Genomic DNA, 15,065 nt, shown 5'->3' with positions numbered 1-15,065 from the left:
TGCACGTGTGCTACCCGCAGGTGGGCGAGCGTGTGCATACAGTGCCTGGTCCTGCACCGGCCAGAGGGGTTGCCCAGGGACCTCCCTCGAGAGGCGAGCTGTGTGCTGCTGATGGGCACACCTGATGACACAAGGGCCTCCCTCCTCTGCACACATGGGCAGGCGCATGGGGAGGGCACCTGGGGTGAGGCGGGGGCCCTGAGTGGGCGCAGGTCCCGCACACCGTAGGGATGTGGGAAAGTGAGGTCCATTCATGGCCCGAGATCCCAGTGCACATGCTGGGCCGGCGAGGGGAGGGGGGTACAAGGGCCCCTGCCGAGTACCCATGGAGGCCTGGGTGTGTGAGTGCCCTGCTGGGTGCCCAGCCGGGACCCTGGAGCCGCCCGCCCGGGCTGGCTGGCTCCTTGCGAAGCACGCCAAGGCCTCGCCGTGTGCCGGTGCCTGTGCGGGGTGCTGCCAAGGGTGCGTTGGCGGCATGTGTGAGTTTGAGTGTGTGTGCACGCGCGCGCGCGCGCGGAGGGTGTGTAGGAAGAGGCATTCGCTTCTTTCTGTGGTTTGGTTTCTATAGAGACACTTCCTGTGGCAGAGAAAAGAGGTAGTGAGCTGCTGTTCCAGGATGTGAGGGCCCGAAGGAGCTGCGCGGGACTCTCTCTGCCGCCCGCCTGCCCTGCAAGCTCCTGCCGCCGCCGCCGGCGCTGCCCACTGTCCCCATGGTGGGCGCCTCCCGCGGCGGGGACCCGTGATCAGCAGCGGCATGCCAGGGAAGCCCAAGCACCTGGGCGTCCCCAACGGGCGCATGGTGAGTGTGGGCTTCTGGCCAGGGCCAAGAGGAGGGGTAGGCACACCCAGGGCAGAGCCGTGGGGCCCAGCAAAGGAGAGAAGTTGGGGGCTGGCAGCGGGACTGATGCGATCACTCCAGGACCCTCCCAGGTGGTTCCCGGGGGACCTGGAACTCTGGGGGTCAGGGCAGGTCAGAGTGGGCAAGGCTTCTGGTCCAGCCCCTCCCGGCTCGCTCTTCTCTCTGCTTGAACAACTCCTCCCAGCCTGAGTGGTTCAAGCCCCCCAACACCTCCACCACCACCCCTCTCCCCAGGTCCCAGGGGCCCAAGGGTCACCTCACTGGGTCACTGTCCCACAGCTGCATTGGCTCCATCATCTTCCTCCACTACCTCTGGGCCCTTGGGCGGGCTGGTCAGCAGGGGCAGGCTGGGCTGCAGAATTGGTGCCACGTCTAAGTGCTCAGTCGTTCCAGGAAGGGGGTGGCACTGGGCACTAGCACAGCCTGGCCACACTGTCCCACCCCAGAACCCTCTCCCCATGCTGGGGCCACAGTCAGAAAGCCAGCTTCTGCGTTCAATTGGCAGAAAGGGTGGGCAGGGCTGGGCCTCCCCATCCCGAAGTCCCTAGCCCACTTCTGACCTTTCTCTACCTGGCTCCACTGGACCCTGACAGACCTGGCTTGAGTCCCAGCTCTCCTTCACTGGAAGTGGGGGTGGGAGGGGGACTAGGAAAAGTCCTCTTGGAGCCTCAGTTTCCTAGTCTGAAAAAAGGGGAGATTAGAGCAGCTCTCAAAGGCTTGTTGAGGTGATTAAGTGGATTGATGAACCTGAGGACTGGGACTCATTAGGGGGGTCTCCATACATGCCGGTCCTGTGCCCTCTGCCTTTCTCATGGGTCTCCCACCTCGAAGAAGCTGAGCCCCCTGCCCTCCCCCCCCCACCCGCCCCCTGCCTCCTAATTCCCAAGACCTACCCTCCTCTAGTTCTTCATCTCCCAGGCCAAGCCAACCCCCCAAAACTGACCCAGCCCCTCTCTTACCATCTCTCCTACCCACAGAAGTCTGAAAGCTCCAAGCACCCACCCTGCCCACCCCACAGCCCTGACTCAGCCTCCACGGCCTGCCCTCTCTTAAGCAGGTGTCCTTCCAGGGTTTCTCAGCCCTAGCCTTGTTCAGAGCAGGAGGGCACCTCAGTCTTGCCTGCTGAGCCCACAGACGCCCCTGCCCTCCCAGCAACCTTGGCAGATGTCTCAGTCTGGTCTCGAGGGCAGGGGCGTGAACTGAGAGACGCTTAGGGACCAAGTTTCTCCTGCCTTCCAGAAGTGACCCTTGAGGGAGACTCAGTGGAGTGAATGACACCCAAGGTCACCAGCCAGCAGAGGGGCCCACATTTGACCCCAATGGGGAGGACTCTCTTTCCAATGCTCTCCCACCTCCTGCACTGCCTGGCTGGGATGTTCTCCCCCCCCTCCCCGCCCCCTGTCACCTCCCCCCATCCCAACCCACAGCACTCCTTTTGCCTACCCTGCCTTTCTGCCACTCAGCTTGTCAGGCGGCTGCAATGAAACCTGTCACTTAGAGATGTCTCCACAGAGCCCCCACCGCCACTTGGCTGGTCTGTTTGTTCATTTATTTCACAGACTTTCCTCAGCACCTGCTCTATGAGGTTCCTCCCTAAGCCACTCAAGTCCCAGGCACAGGGCACCTGGACCCTGCCCACCAGCAGCCTCAGCGTAGCCAGGCGTGAAAGACAATAGAGTTAAACTGTCGCTTTGGGTAAGGCCCCCCAGCAGGCCTAGACAGAGCAGTGGTAAGCTGCGGAGGGAGAGAGATCTCTGCAGAAGGTAGTCCCAGCAGAGGCTGCAGCATGGCCTGAATATGCAGACACAGGGGTGGGGGTGGAGGGGTGGGGGAGGAGTGAAGCCGGAGTGAGCCCTAGAGAGGGAGAGGGGACAGATATCACACCTGTTGCTCTCAGGGGGCCTGTGTGTCTTCCCACTGGAGGAAAACAACTTCAAAAGGACCATTTGGCCCCTCTGGGTTCAGTTCCATGGGGCTGGCACAGGCCAGGCGGTTGGGGTCAGGCACCCAGGGTTCTGTGGGGCATCCCCAGAGAGGCTCCTGGAACCTCACTTTCCCCAAGTGACCAGCACAGAAGCTGCTCAGTAACTCAACTTCCCCCCACCCCCTTTGAGGCCTGACCCCTCCAGAAATCAGAGTTCAGTGTGCCCGTGAGCCCTTCACCCCATCTGTGCCCCAAGGGCGGAGGCCCTGTGGCATCCTACCTCCCCTGGTGCCTCTCTGCTCCACAGGCAGGCAGCTTGGATGATCAGGACCCCAGTCAGGCAAACTGGGCTCTAGGCACAGCTGTGTGACTCCTCTGGGCCTTGGTTTGGCCATCGGTCAAACAGGGCAGTGCCTGTCGCACAGGATAAGGGTATGTGTAGAGTGACGATATGGGTACATGCTGCCAAGGCTCGCCTGTGGCAGAGGTCAAAACCAAACTCAAACTTGCTGGCATCCAGTCACTGCCAACTCACAGTGCAGAGGAAAAACCCTGCCCCTGTGAGTTTCCAGGCTCTCGCTTTCTCTGGGAATAGAAAGTTTCGTCTTCCCTCAGAGTAGCTGGCAGTTTTGAACTGCTGACCTTGCTAGGAGCAGCCCAGTGCAGAACCCACTACACCATCAGGGCTCCTGAGAAGCTTGTCACATAGGTGGAGCTCAGGAAATGTAAGCTTACCTTTGGACTGTCAGATACCAACAGCTCGTCCTGGGCCCATTTCTGAAGGAAAGGTATGGAAAACAGAGGCCTGCCTATGGGGTCACAGGCCACCACACTCCCTCAACGCCTTCTCCTTTCTCCCATTCACTCACCACTTCTCCTCCTGCGGGCTGGGTAGGCTGGGCGAGGTCATCTCTGCCTGGCACAACTTCCCCAGGCTGGGCAGCGGCCAGTCAGAGCCTGGTCCCAGGCTGCCTGAACACTAACGTGTTCACACTCAGCCCCCATTCAATTTCATCCAACTTGGTCCCACCCAAGAGAATGGAAATCCCAAGCCCCATGCTAGCAGGGGGAAACTGAGGCTCAGAGGAGGGAAATCACTTTTCCTCAAGAGGAAGGCACTAGAATTGGACTCTTGCTTCACTTCCTCCCACCTTCAGATTCCTGTCCCTGCTCAGCCTCGGCCCCTGCTGTACGGAGCCAACTGGGCAGGAGGCTGAGCCTCCCTGCAATCCCTCCTGCAAGCCCATTCTACCGCCCAGGGTTACCAAACTGGCAGACAGAAAGGCTGGCCACTGGTGTGGGAAGGGGTCCCGGGGAGGACCGGTGTTGGGGATGCCTGGCTTTACCAACCAGTATCTGGGGGCTCTCTGGTGGGGGGAGGAGGAACAGATCTCCAGGCAGAGGAAAGAGCAAAGCAGGAAACTGGAGTGTGTAGGGGTATGTGTGCTGGGTGTGTGTGGGGGAGCGGGGGGTGTGGAATAGAAAAGTTGGATGAAGTGCAGGGTGGGAGCTGGAGGAACCCCAGGTAGGTGGAAGGGGTGCATGAGTCAAGCCCTGGGGGGAATTCAGGTTGCAAACTGGCCCCTCCAGGGCCTCCTAGGACAGCAGTGGGGCCAGATGGTGGCACAGCTGGGTGGAGTAGAGCCAGGCCCACCTGAGGACCGTCTGTTCAACATAATGTAAAAGGGCCAAACAAAATCTGGGGCCCCTGCTCCTCCTGCCCAGGGGGTAGAGTCTTGGAGGGCTCTGAGCCAGGCAGAGGAGGTACAGGAGGAGGGCAGGACCAAGCAGCCACCCCAGGGAAGGGGAGGCAGGCAGAGGAGGGAGCTTCCTGGATGTTGGGGGGGCCTACTCCCTGGGGTGGGGAACTGAGTGGTAGAATATACCTGGGCGGAGCCCACAGGAAAAGTAGGCGGGCAGGGGTGTGGCAGCACACTCCAGCCAGGAGGAGTGACAGTGCTGGTTGACTGTGCTCACTGCCCGGAAAGGTGTGGCCCAGCTGGAAGGAGCCCTGGGCAGGGTGGGGAAAGGCAGGGAGTGGGGTATGGAGTGACCCCCAAACCTCTGCATGTACTTTTTCTCCTCCTGAGCATCTTAACCTCTTGCTCCAGGCGGGGAGTTCTTCCCTGTAGAGAGGTTGCTGTTCAAGGCCAGCCAGGGTTGCCCCTTTACACTTCAACAAAGGTTTTCACCACAATACTTAAACAGAATCAACTCATCGGCCTCGATTCTTCAGTTTTGACTCATGTCAGGACTGTGCTCCCAAGAGCTTTTGAATGGCTGCTCTTTTGGAAGTGGATCACCAGGCCTTTCTCTCGAGGTACCTCTGGTGGACTCTAATCTCCAATCTTTCGGTTAGCAGCCACGCACATGAACTATTTTCATTACCCAGGGTCTCTAAAATCCTCCACCTGCGAGTTAGATCCCACCTACAGATGATTGCTTTGTAAGCTGGGTGCTCCCAGGGTGCTATGGAAGTGGGGAGCTGAGAGTGCAGCAGAGAGGGAGGGAGGGAGCGACTTCCTGGAGGGGAGGGGATGTTTTGCAGGGCTGTTTCCAGAGGCACTGGAAAGAATGGGGCAGGTGGTAGAAAGCTCCCAGAGGCAGGGCCAAGTGAAAAAACGTAGGCGGTGAGAGGGAGGGAGGAACTGGGGATGACTCAAGCCCTGGAGTTGGGATCCCAGGTGAGGGGAAGAAAGGCTACAGAGAGGCAGCTTTGGCCTTCTGTATTTACCAGGGCAGAGGGCAGGTTCTGCGAAGGACTACGGAGTTTGAGGGACTTCGGGAACCATTTGTGGGGAGACACTTAAAGGAAGTTGGCTATGTGTGTCTGGATGTATGTCTGGAGCTGGGAGTCTGTGGGTGGGAGCAAGGGCTGGGCAGAGCCAGGTAGAGATAGAAGCTGCTCTGAGCAAACATTAAGGAGCTGCCGGGGAGGTGCCCACTGAAGGAGTCATTTTGAGAGGAGCTTCTCTATTTCACTAGGGCTGGGGAGCCAGGGGGCAGAGTGCTGGATTCCCAGAGGCACCTGAACTGTGCTCTGGGATCTGGAGGGGGAGGCTTGATGGAGTGGATCTCTACAGTGCTGTTCACAGGGTGGTCCACGGGCTGGCAGCAGCAGCATCACTGGGAAGCTTGTTAGAAAGGAAGACCTTCTGAACCTGTATCTGTGCAGGTGGGGTCCCCAGGTTTGAGAACCACATCAGGTTGAGAACCACTCCTCTATACTGGAGTCCCAGCAGCTTGTGGGGCGGACTTGTGGGTGACCAAGAGTGCCAAGAAAAAAACAGCTGCAATGGAGATGCAAAGGAGATCCTGGGCTATGAAGACACTTCTGCCTCCTCACAAACAATGATGCAACCCTTCCCACATGCTGGCCTCTGGTAGACTCACTGATCCTCACTCACCACAGCCCCCCAAGGGGGTTCCTATGATTAGCATCAGCTCCTGTTTATAGATGGAGAAACAGAAAAGGGATTAAGGAACTCACCCAAAGTTACCCAGCTAGTCTGGTGCCAGAGACAGGATTAAAAGTGGGCCATACTACCACCATGCTCTACAGCTGGGCCCACCCAAGAGTGAGGGGCTAAATCCTAGCCCAAGTGCATAGCACTTGTGTGGCCGGGGTGCCCAGGCAGGGGGTGGGGCACAGCCCAGCTCCTGGCTGTACCTCTGACTTTGCACCTGGGGTCTCTTTTAGGTTCTCGCAGTCTCCGATGGAGGTGAGTGACAGTCCGTGGGACGCCAGACGGGGTCAGGGCTGGGGCACCCCTGCCACATGCTGTCTTTCTAAGTACTGAACAGGGAGAGTGGATGGGACTGGGCAAGGGCGGGTGGGTGGCAGAAGCTGACTCCTCCTTATCCTTCCCTGGCAGAGCTGAGCAATGTGGCCGGGCCCCAGGACCAGGGCCGGGGCAGCTCCCTCAGCATCCACAGCCTCCCCAGTGGTCCCAGCAGCCCCTTCCCCACCGAAGAGCAGCCTGTGGCCAGCTGGTCTTTGTCCTTCGAGCGGCTGCTACAGGATCCATTGGGCCTGGCTTACTTCACTGTAAGCCCTAGGGTGGGGTTGGGTTGGGTGGGGTGGAGTGGGCAGATGGCAGTGGCCCAAGGATGGGGCGGGGCACGAAGAGGGCAGACATGGAGCTGCTGCTGGCTGGCCCCGGTGGGCCTCCTTTGTTTCGCGCCCAGCTAGCCTTCTTGGACTCCATGGTGTTCCTTTTCTCCCTTCAGAGAACTTTCCTCCTTCCTGCTGTCTAACCACCCTCGCCCCCACCTCTCATTTCTCCCTGCTCCTTGGGGGCCGCACGTGTGGGTCAGTTTGGCTCAGCCCCTTGGTGGTGTTTCTGTCCCAGTCTCTGAACACACCCCCTGACTAGGTGTCTGGCTCTCCCTACCTCCTCCTACCTCCCCAGGAGTTTCTGAAGAAGGAGTTCAGCGCCGAGAACTTGACTTTCTGGAGGGCCTGCGAGAGCTTCCAACAGATTCCAGCCAGCGACAAGCAGCAGGTGGGGGGCAGGGAGGGACTGGAGCACGAGGTGGGGACTAGGGCTTGGGCTGCCCCCTGACCGTCTCCTCCGGTCCCTGCTCCCCAGCTAGCTCAGGAAGCCCACCGCATCTACCAGGAGTTCCTATCCAGCCAGGCGCTGAGCCCCGTGAACATCGACCGGCAGGCGTGGCTGGGTGAGGAGGTGCTGGCACAGCCCAGGCCAGACATGTTTCGGGCGCCGCAGCTTCAGGTGCGCAGGCCCAGTGGATGGGGAGGGGGCGACGACAGCAGAGGCGGGCTCAGAGCCGAGCAGGGCGGACGCAGGAAGCCTGGCGCGCCGTGCAGTATGCGCCGGGCCGCTATCCGAAAGGTGGCAGTCCAAACCCACCCGTCGCTCGGTTGGGGACGGACGGACGCGGCGGCCGGCTCCGGGGACGCTTTGCAGCTCAGAAAGCCTTCGTGCTTCGGCACCGACTGCCGGCAGTGGGTTGGAAGAAACCGTTTCAGAAGCCCACAGAGGCAGATAGATCTACCCTGTCCGGTACGGTCACCAGGAATGAGGGTTCTATTTTTATTTTATATACTTTATTTTAATGCTGGTGCGGCGTTAAGCCGCTCGGCCGCTCAAAGGAAAGCTGACGGCTTGCTCCCCCAGCTGCTCCACTGGGAGAATGGCAGCGATCGGTTTTGATAAACACGAACAACAGAGGAAGTCCAATGGGGCCACTTGTACTGTGGCCTGCAGGACGGGTCACCGTGAGTGGGCACTGACTCCGCGACGATGGCTCATCCATGGAGCCTAGTAAGGCGCAGGGGAGAACAGCCGGTGATTGGCGAGTGGCTGGTCCCAACCTTTGCACCGCTCCGCGGGGTAAAGATGTGGCAGTTCTTCAAGACGGACAGCTTTGGAAACCCTACGGGGCAGTTAGTCCCACTCTGTCCTGTGGGGTCGCTATGAATGTGAACCGGCACTTAGCAACGGGGTTGACTTTGGGGTACAGAGCTTATTGCGAAACACGCTCCTGGATTAGAGGACCTTACGAGGAGGGGCTTTGGGGAAGGACGGGCTAGGGGGGGAGGCGGAGTCGCTGGGGTAGGGGCGGGACTGAGATCCGGAGGGGGCGGTCCTGGGCGTGGAAGGGGTGGGGCTTCAGGAACTGCCGAGGGAACTGGCTAGGGACACAACACCTAGCGTGGGGGTCCTAGGTCGGGGCCCACCCCGAGAGCAGGGCCCCTCCCCCGCCACGTCCCGGCTCTCGCCCCGCAGATCTTCAACTTGATGAAGTTCGACAGCTACGCGCGCTTCGTCAAGTCCCCGCTGTACCGCGAGTGCCTTCTGGCCGAGGCCGAGGGCCGCCCGCTGCGGGAACCCGGCTCCTCCCGCCTGGGCAGCCCCGACGCCACGAGGAAGGTGCGGGCGGAGGTGCCGTGGGAGACCGGGAGCTGGCAGACTGTACGCAGGAGGGGACGCCCCGGGTGCAGATCTGCTGGGGTGCGCCCGAAGTCTGCCCGGGGCTAGGGCCCCTCCCATGCCGGCGCTTTCCTGTGCCCGCAGAAGCCGAAGCTGAAGCCCGGGAAGTCACTGCCGCTGGGCGTGGAGGAGCTGGGGCAGCTGCCGCTGGCTGAGGGTCCTGGGGGCCGCCCGCTCCGCAAGTCCTTCCGCAGGGGTGAGGGGGTGAGGGCTGCCGCAGAGAGGTGGCTGGGGTGGAGTGGTAGCAGATGGGGCAGGCCTTAGAAATGCCCCCTCCCCCCTATGTGGGTCCCTGTGACCACCATGCACCCCCCCCTCCCGTGGTTCGGATCGCAGGGTAGACCTCAGAGTTTGGGAAACCCTGGAGGTAGCAATGCTTACAGGGACCCAAACTGCATTGGAAGCCTTGCAAGAGGGTGCCAATAAGGCCCTAGAACCGCCAGGGAGAGGCCTGGGCAGAGCAGGCGGGTGTGTGTGTACCATTCATGGTTCCCCCTCCCTCAGAGCTGGCTGGTGGGGCTGCACATCTGCGCCGCGAGTCTCAGGGGTCCCTGAACTCCTCTGCCAGCCTGGACCTCGGCTTTCTCGCTTTTGTCAGCAGCAAGTCAGAGGTGAGCCAGCTGAGGGGCAGACGAGCCCACCACTAGGGCCACCACCATTCCCAGTCAAAGGCCCCCTGCCATCTCCTGGCTTGCTCCAGCCCACCCAATTCCTCAGCCGCCCCACCCCCACCCCTCATCACATTGAGTCCTGTCTGCCCATGTGTGGGTCCCCTGGGCGGTTTCATCTGCCTAGGTGGACACAGAGCATGTGTGTGTGTGTGTATGTGTGTGTGTACCTGTCTCCAGGGCTCACACGTATACTGGGGTATATGTTCATGCAAATGTGCTTGTAGCAGACTGTAAGCACACGTGTTCCCTTGGGTGTGTGCTCGCCCCGTGAGCATGCCTGCTTTGAACTATCTGCACACCTTTGTGTGTGCACACATACCCTCCCCTCACTTCTGTCCAGAACCAGAGCCACCGGAAGAGCCTGGGGAGTGCAGAGGGTGAGAGTGAAGGGCAAGGGCGTCCAGGGAAGTACTGCTGCGTGTACTTGCCTGATGGAACAGCCTCCTTGGCCCTGGCTCGCCCTGGCCTCACCATCCGGGACATGCTGGCAGGCATCTGTGAGAAACGAGGTCTCTCTCTCTCTGACATTAAGGTCTACCTGGTGGGCAAAGATCAGGTAAGAACCTGGCCTGCCCCTCAACTCTGCCCCCCCTCCCACACACACACAAGTCCCACCCACTGGTCTTGTCTCTGCCCAGCCATGATCTCAACCCCACTCAATCTCTAAGCTCTGGAGCAAACCCCATTCCCACCCTACTCCTGAGCATCACCCCCTTCCTTTCCAGCCTCCCACTCCCATGCCCATCTCAAACCAACCCCAGCACCAACTCCCCACTCAAACTAAAACATCTCACCCTAGCAAAAATTCCATCCTCTACTCCATACCCCTGTGCTCCAATTTCTTCCATCATCCACACCGGGATAGTCTCAGGGAGACTATGAAATGGGCATTTGAAGAGTCCTTACCACCTCTGCCATCAAGAACACCCAGCCTGACTTCATCCATGCAAAACATTCCCTTAGGTGCAAACTAGCATTAAGCGTTAAAGAGTAGTCCAGGGAAAAACAAAAACAAACAACACTTGAAGCAAAGCCATTCAGTGTGTGTGTGTGGATGGGGGTGGGGCAGAATTTAAAGGAAGAAGGCTACATTCATTCCAAGGGCACTGTCAGGATTTCGTTCACCTAGGAAATGGGCCCCAAGGTCCTGCCCAGGTGGCTAGGCAGATACAGGGACTTAGGCACTGCCCGCCAGGCTTGCAGACTGGGAGTGAGTCAGGCAGGGTGACATGTGGACCAGAATCAAACCTGCAGAGAAAGTGTCTGAGAGGGCAGCAGATATTATTCCTGGCTGGTGTGGGAAGGCTTCATGAAGGAACGTAGCAGGTGGTGAGACTGGGGAAGTTTCCCGGCACAGAAGTGGGGGCAGGGCATTCCAGACAGAGGACACTGATTAAGAAAGGCCTGGAGATGGGTAAATGCAGGACACGTTAGAGGCTTAGCGTGCGGGGGTGTGAGGGCAGTAATGAAGAGGAGTCTGCCCACATTCAGGCTGCCAGGGCAGCCGCCAGCAGCCCAGATGGGGCTTCATGTCCGGTTAAATATAACTTCACACCCACCACACTCCACATGTCCCTGTAGCACAGACAGGCCCGGTGCCAGAGAGAGGCTGGCCCAGCCACCCCCAGCCCCTGGACTGGTGCAGGCACATGGGGCCTCGGGAGTGGAAATCGTTAGTTACTATTTATGTGTGTACCTACTGGGTGCCGGGTACCATGCAGGTGACTGTCTCCTGCTGGCCCCTGGGTAGCTGAAATGGTACGCACTTAACAGCAAACCCAATGCTTAGTGGTTCACATCCTCCCAGGAGCCCTGGTGGTGTAGTGGCTATGCGTTGGGTTGCGATCAGAAAAGTCAACAGGAGATCATCGGGAGAAAGACCTGGCTTTCCACTCCTGTAAACAGTTGCAGGCTCTGAAACTCACGGGCCAGTTCTACCCTGTCCTCTAGGGTCACTCTGAATCTGCACCAACTCGATGGCAGTGAGTGAGTTTGAATTCTCCCAGCAGTGCCATGGAAGAGAAGTCTGGCATCCTGCTTCCACAAGGTCACAGGCACTGAGACCCTCACAGAGCCCAGTTCCACTCTGAAGCACTTGGGGTGGTGCTAGGTTTGGTTCCTTTGGGGAGGTGGGCTCACAGTGTCCTGGGGGCCGAGCTTTGGTGCCCTGTTTTTCAGTGAGGAGTTGAGAGGTGTCCCCAGTCATGGTGAATGAGAGAGCAGACAGGTGTCAAAAGAGGGACAAGGCCTGGGGAGGGTGTTCAAAGGTTCAGAAGGAAATACGTGCAGCTGGACTGACTGCAGTGGAGATGCCTGAGAGACAAGGGGACAGCTGTCCTGGAGGGAGAGTCAGTGCTGGCTCAGAAGGGGTGAACTCCATGACCAAGCCCCTTGACCACGTCTCCCTCCCCACCTGTTTCCAATAACTCCTGCCCTTGCCCAAGCCCTCTGCACCATTCTAGCCACCCTTTTCTCATGGCCCTAGGCTCCTAGGCCAACCTGGTCGGACCCCATCTGCACCCCTACCGCTCCCCTAATGAACTGTAACGGTGGGGGTGGGGGACATAGCAACTGTGGCAGGGGGTGACCATGGCGGCCTGACTCTGTGATGGATCAGGGTGGGAAGAGACTGTGACCTTGTTTGGGGTCCACAGAAGGCCCTGATCCTAGATCAGGACTGCACCGTGTTGGCGGACCAGGAAGTACGGCTGGAGAACAGGATCACTTTCGAGTGAGTGCCCACCCTATAGCTTGGGGGCTCAGGTCGGTCCCATCAACCTCCTGCCCTCAGGCCCTGCCCCCTGGGATAGCCCCACCTCTGATCCGAGGCCACATCCTCATGCAGTCCCACCCCCCAGTTCAGGCTCCGTCTTCTCTAGGCTTGCTGTGGGTGGTTTGGGGGACTGGGGCGGGGTGGCGGGGAAGGACGGCCGGCTTTCCGCCTCCCGGGCTCCGCGCAGGCTGGAGGTGACCGCGCTGGAGAGGGTGGTGCGAATCTCCGCCAAGCCCACCAAGCGGCTGCAGGAGGCGCTGCAGCCCATCCTGGCGAAGCACGGCCTGAGCCTGCAGCAGGTGACACTGCACCGGGTAAGCCGCAGGGGCGCTGGCGGGAACCGGGCGGTGCGGGGCCAGGCGGGCTGCCCCGCGGGCTGCTGACCTGTCCCGCAGCCTGGCGAGAAGCAACCTCTGGATCTGGAGAAGCTAGTGAGCTCCGTGGCGGCCCAAAGACTGGTTTTGGACACTCCTCCAGGTAGGAGACCTTGAGCCCCCAAAGACCCGCGGCCTCTAGGAACCGCGCAGGCGGCAAACCAAAAACAGTCTCCGCTCTCCGCCACAGGTACTAAGATCACCAATGCCGGTGACCTGTCCCCCCACCGCAGCCAGGTGAGCCGGAGGAGGGTGCCCTGTCCTCTTCCACCCACTGTGACGCCTCTCCTGGCTATGACTGACCCCGTTTTCTCGCAGAAAACCACCTTGCTCAGGACCCAGGACAGGGCCGCTCACTCCCTTCCACTCCCCCCCAACTCGCTGGCCGAGCTGGCTAAGAAGCGGCAGACTTGTGACATCGAAGGTACGTTGGGGATGGCGAGGCCAGGGGCTCAGAGGGGCCAGGGCGGTGGTGTTGGGGGCTCTAGAGTGTGTCATGAGGGAGGCTTGAACTGGGCAGGGGGCAGAGAGACCCAAGGGGCCGGGCCGAGAACAGGGGCTGTTGGCGCTGGGGTCTGGGAGGCTGTGGTCCCAGTAGGGAAGCTGGAGTCTGGTAGCCCCTGACTCTGGGAACCCCCTCAGGCCTGGTAGAGCTACTAAACCGGGTACAGAGCAGCGGGGCCCACGACCAGAGGGGCCTTCTTCGCAAAGAGGACCTAGTGCTTCCAGAATTTCTGCAGCTGCCTCCCCAAGGGCCCAGCGCCCAGGAAGCACCCCCACAGATGGACTCAGAGGCCTCGTCCAGGGGAGGCCACTTGGACTCGGCCCTCTGACAGCTACCCGCAGTCCTGGCTGGCTGCATGGCACCTGAGGAAGCATGCCGCAGTTCCCTCTGCATGCCCTGTCTGTGCCACAAGTGCCCCTGTCCCCTTTTCATGGGCAGGACCCATGGGGAAGTGGAAAAGGGTGGAGAGGGGGCTCCGGAGAGCCACACCCCACAGCTACCCTCCCCTAGCCCCTCACAGGCATGTCCACTGTCCCCTTGCATCTAACCCCCTGCGGGGAGAGGTGGGCCCAATCCAGAGAGACATTGTTGGCAATGCCAGCCCCCCTCCCCTCTGCTAGCGCTCAGTGGGGGGAGGGAGGACCCCTCCTCAGGGAGCTGGTCTGAGTCCAGGTTGGGGGTGCAGATGGGTACAGATGGGACTGTCTGTATTTTGCAGTTGGCTTTGGGGCAGCTGGGTATGTCCTGGATGTATGATACTGTTATTATAATAACTATTATTATTCTGTCATGAGGTGTGTTCCTTATGTGTCTCCCTGCCCGGTGGGCTCAGCCCCCCCGTTCCCCGCCCCTACACCCCCTACAAATCACACTGCCCCTGTCACACACCAAAATCAGGAAGCTCTTGGGGCACTCAGGATGTGCCTCCTGACTTCCTGTTGTCAGAAGCCCTGTTTGATTGCACAGTGTGTGTGTGTAAAAGAAACAGCAAAAGGGAGGGAGGGGAGCAACCTAGGGGGAACCCCGGTGGCAGGTGTGGTTCTGTCCTGCAGCCCCTATGCGTCTCTGTATATCGTCTGGCCTGTGTCCTCCTCGTCTTGGTGGACCTATAGCTGGAGGCTGAGTGTCTGGAGCTTGACTGGTGACCCCTTCGGATGCACTGGAAGCCAGTGTGGGAGATGCTGGCTGCTGTGGGGGCAGAGGGCAGAGCCTGACCCTGCTCTGCTTCGACTGGAAGATCTTTTCTGTCCCAGGCAACCAGGCAAGCTTGGACACCCCACAGCCACTGTCTGCAGATGGGCTTGGGGAGGCCAGACTCAAGTAGTCCCAGTCCACAGAGGGACTGGGGGCAAGGAGACACAGGCACTAGACAAGGCACCTGAGGGTGAGGGCCTCTCTGGGAGCCACAGCCCGTCCAGCTCTCTTCCCACACCTCATCTGTACACCTGTTGTTTCCCTTACCTGCCCCATAACGTGTGTGGTTCCTCTTGTCCTTGGACCCCAGGGAGGAACAGCGGTTTGCACTGGTCATTCACTCTTCTCTCCAGAGAACCATGCCTGTCTTGGGGAGCTTCAACCCTCTGCTCCCCTGGGCTTCCTTTCTTTGGCTAGGTTGACCCCAGCCCCTGGTTGCTGCTCCTGGGCCCAGCCTATCAGAATACTCCCTTCCCCTGGCCTCAGTTTGGTTCAGAGATGAATGGTCCATTGGCCCAAGTGGAATCTCAATCCTGGTCCTTCTCTCCCGTCTCTGAGGCTGGCGAGTTTATAGGAAGCCCTGTGGGCAGAGAGCGGGAACGTGAAGGACATCAGCACAGGCAAGGAGAGCTGAGATGGAAAGTGATTTCAGACGAAATTCTCTGACTGCCTCGATGCAGCCATGCAAGAACGCTTAGGCGTCCTCCTGAAGCAAGCCAGCGTGCTCTGTTTGTGTTTGTGTGTACACTTGTTTCTCTGAGTTCAACGTCTCAGTCCTGCAACCACAAAACCGCCAATTGCCACTGAC

General features: G+C 59.8%; 1 protein-coding gene across 1 annotated transcript; it reads left to right on the top strand.

Annotated features, from left to right (window-relative positions):
• Positions 1 to 691: 691 nt before the first annotated feature.
• RGS14 (regulator of G protein signaling 14) lies at positions 692 to 13,853 on the top strand. Its single transcript, XM_030888747.2, has 15 exons — positions 692 to 799; positions 6,484 to 6,505; positions 6,659 to 6,831; positions 7,196 to 7,288; positions 7,376 to 7,519; positions 8,537 to 8,680; positions 8,825 to 8,936; positions 9,245 to 9,351; positions 9,752 to 9,967; positions 12,066 to 12,142; positions 12,372 to 12,498; positions 12,580 to 12,661; positions 12,749 to 12,795; positions 12,877 to 12,982; positions 13,201 to 13,853. Exons 1-15 carry the CDS (start codon positions 755 to 757, stop codon positions 13,389 to 13,391), a joined length of 1,686 nt encoding a protein of 561 aa, XP_030744607.1. The 5' UTR covers positions 692 to 754; the 3' UTR covers positions 13,392 to 13,853.
• Positions 13,854 to 15,065: the final 1,212 nt, after the last annotated feature.

Source organism: Echinops telfairi, unplaced genomic scaffold, assembly GCF_000313985.2.
Source record: "Echinops telfairi isolate 266 unplaced genomic scaffold, ASM31398v2 ScPeMD7_7469;HRSCAF=8507_0, whole genome shotgun sequence".
NCBI lineage: Eukaryota > Metazoa > Chordata > Mammalia > Afrosoricida > Tenrecidae > Echinops > Echinops telfairi.
This window is presented reverse-complemented; position numbering and strand designations above follow the sequence as displayed.

What these genes read in the sequence shown, in the direction of transcription:
- RGS14 (XM_030888747.2), top strand. Translation starts at nt 755, where the DNA reads ATGCCAGGGAAGCCCAAGCACCTGGGCGTCCCCAACGGGCGCATG. An exon ending in TTGTCAGCAGCAAGTCAGAG is followed by an intron (nt 9,352 to 9,751) that starts GTGAGCCAGCTG and finishes ACTTCTGTCCAG; the next exon opens with AACCAGAGCCACCGGAAGAG. An exon ending in GGTTTTGGACACTCCTCCAG is followed by an intron (nt 12,662 to 12,748) that starts GTAGGAGACCTT and finishes TCTCCGCCACAG; the next exon opens with GTACTAAGATCACCAATGCC.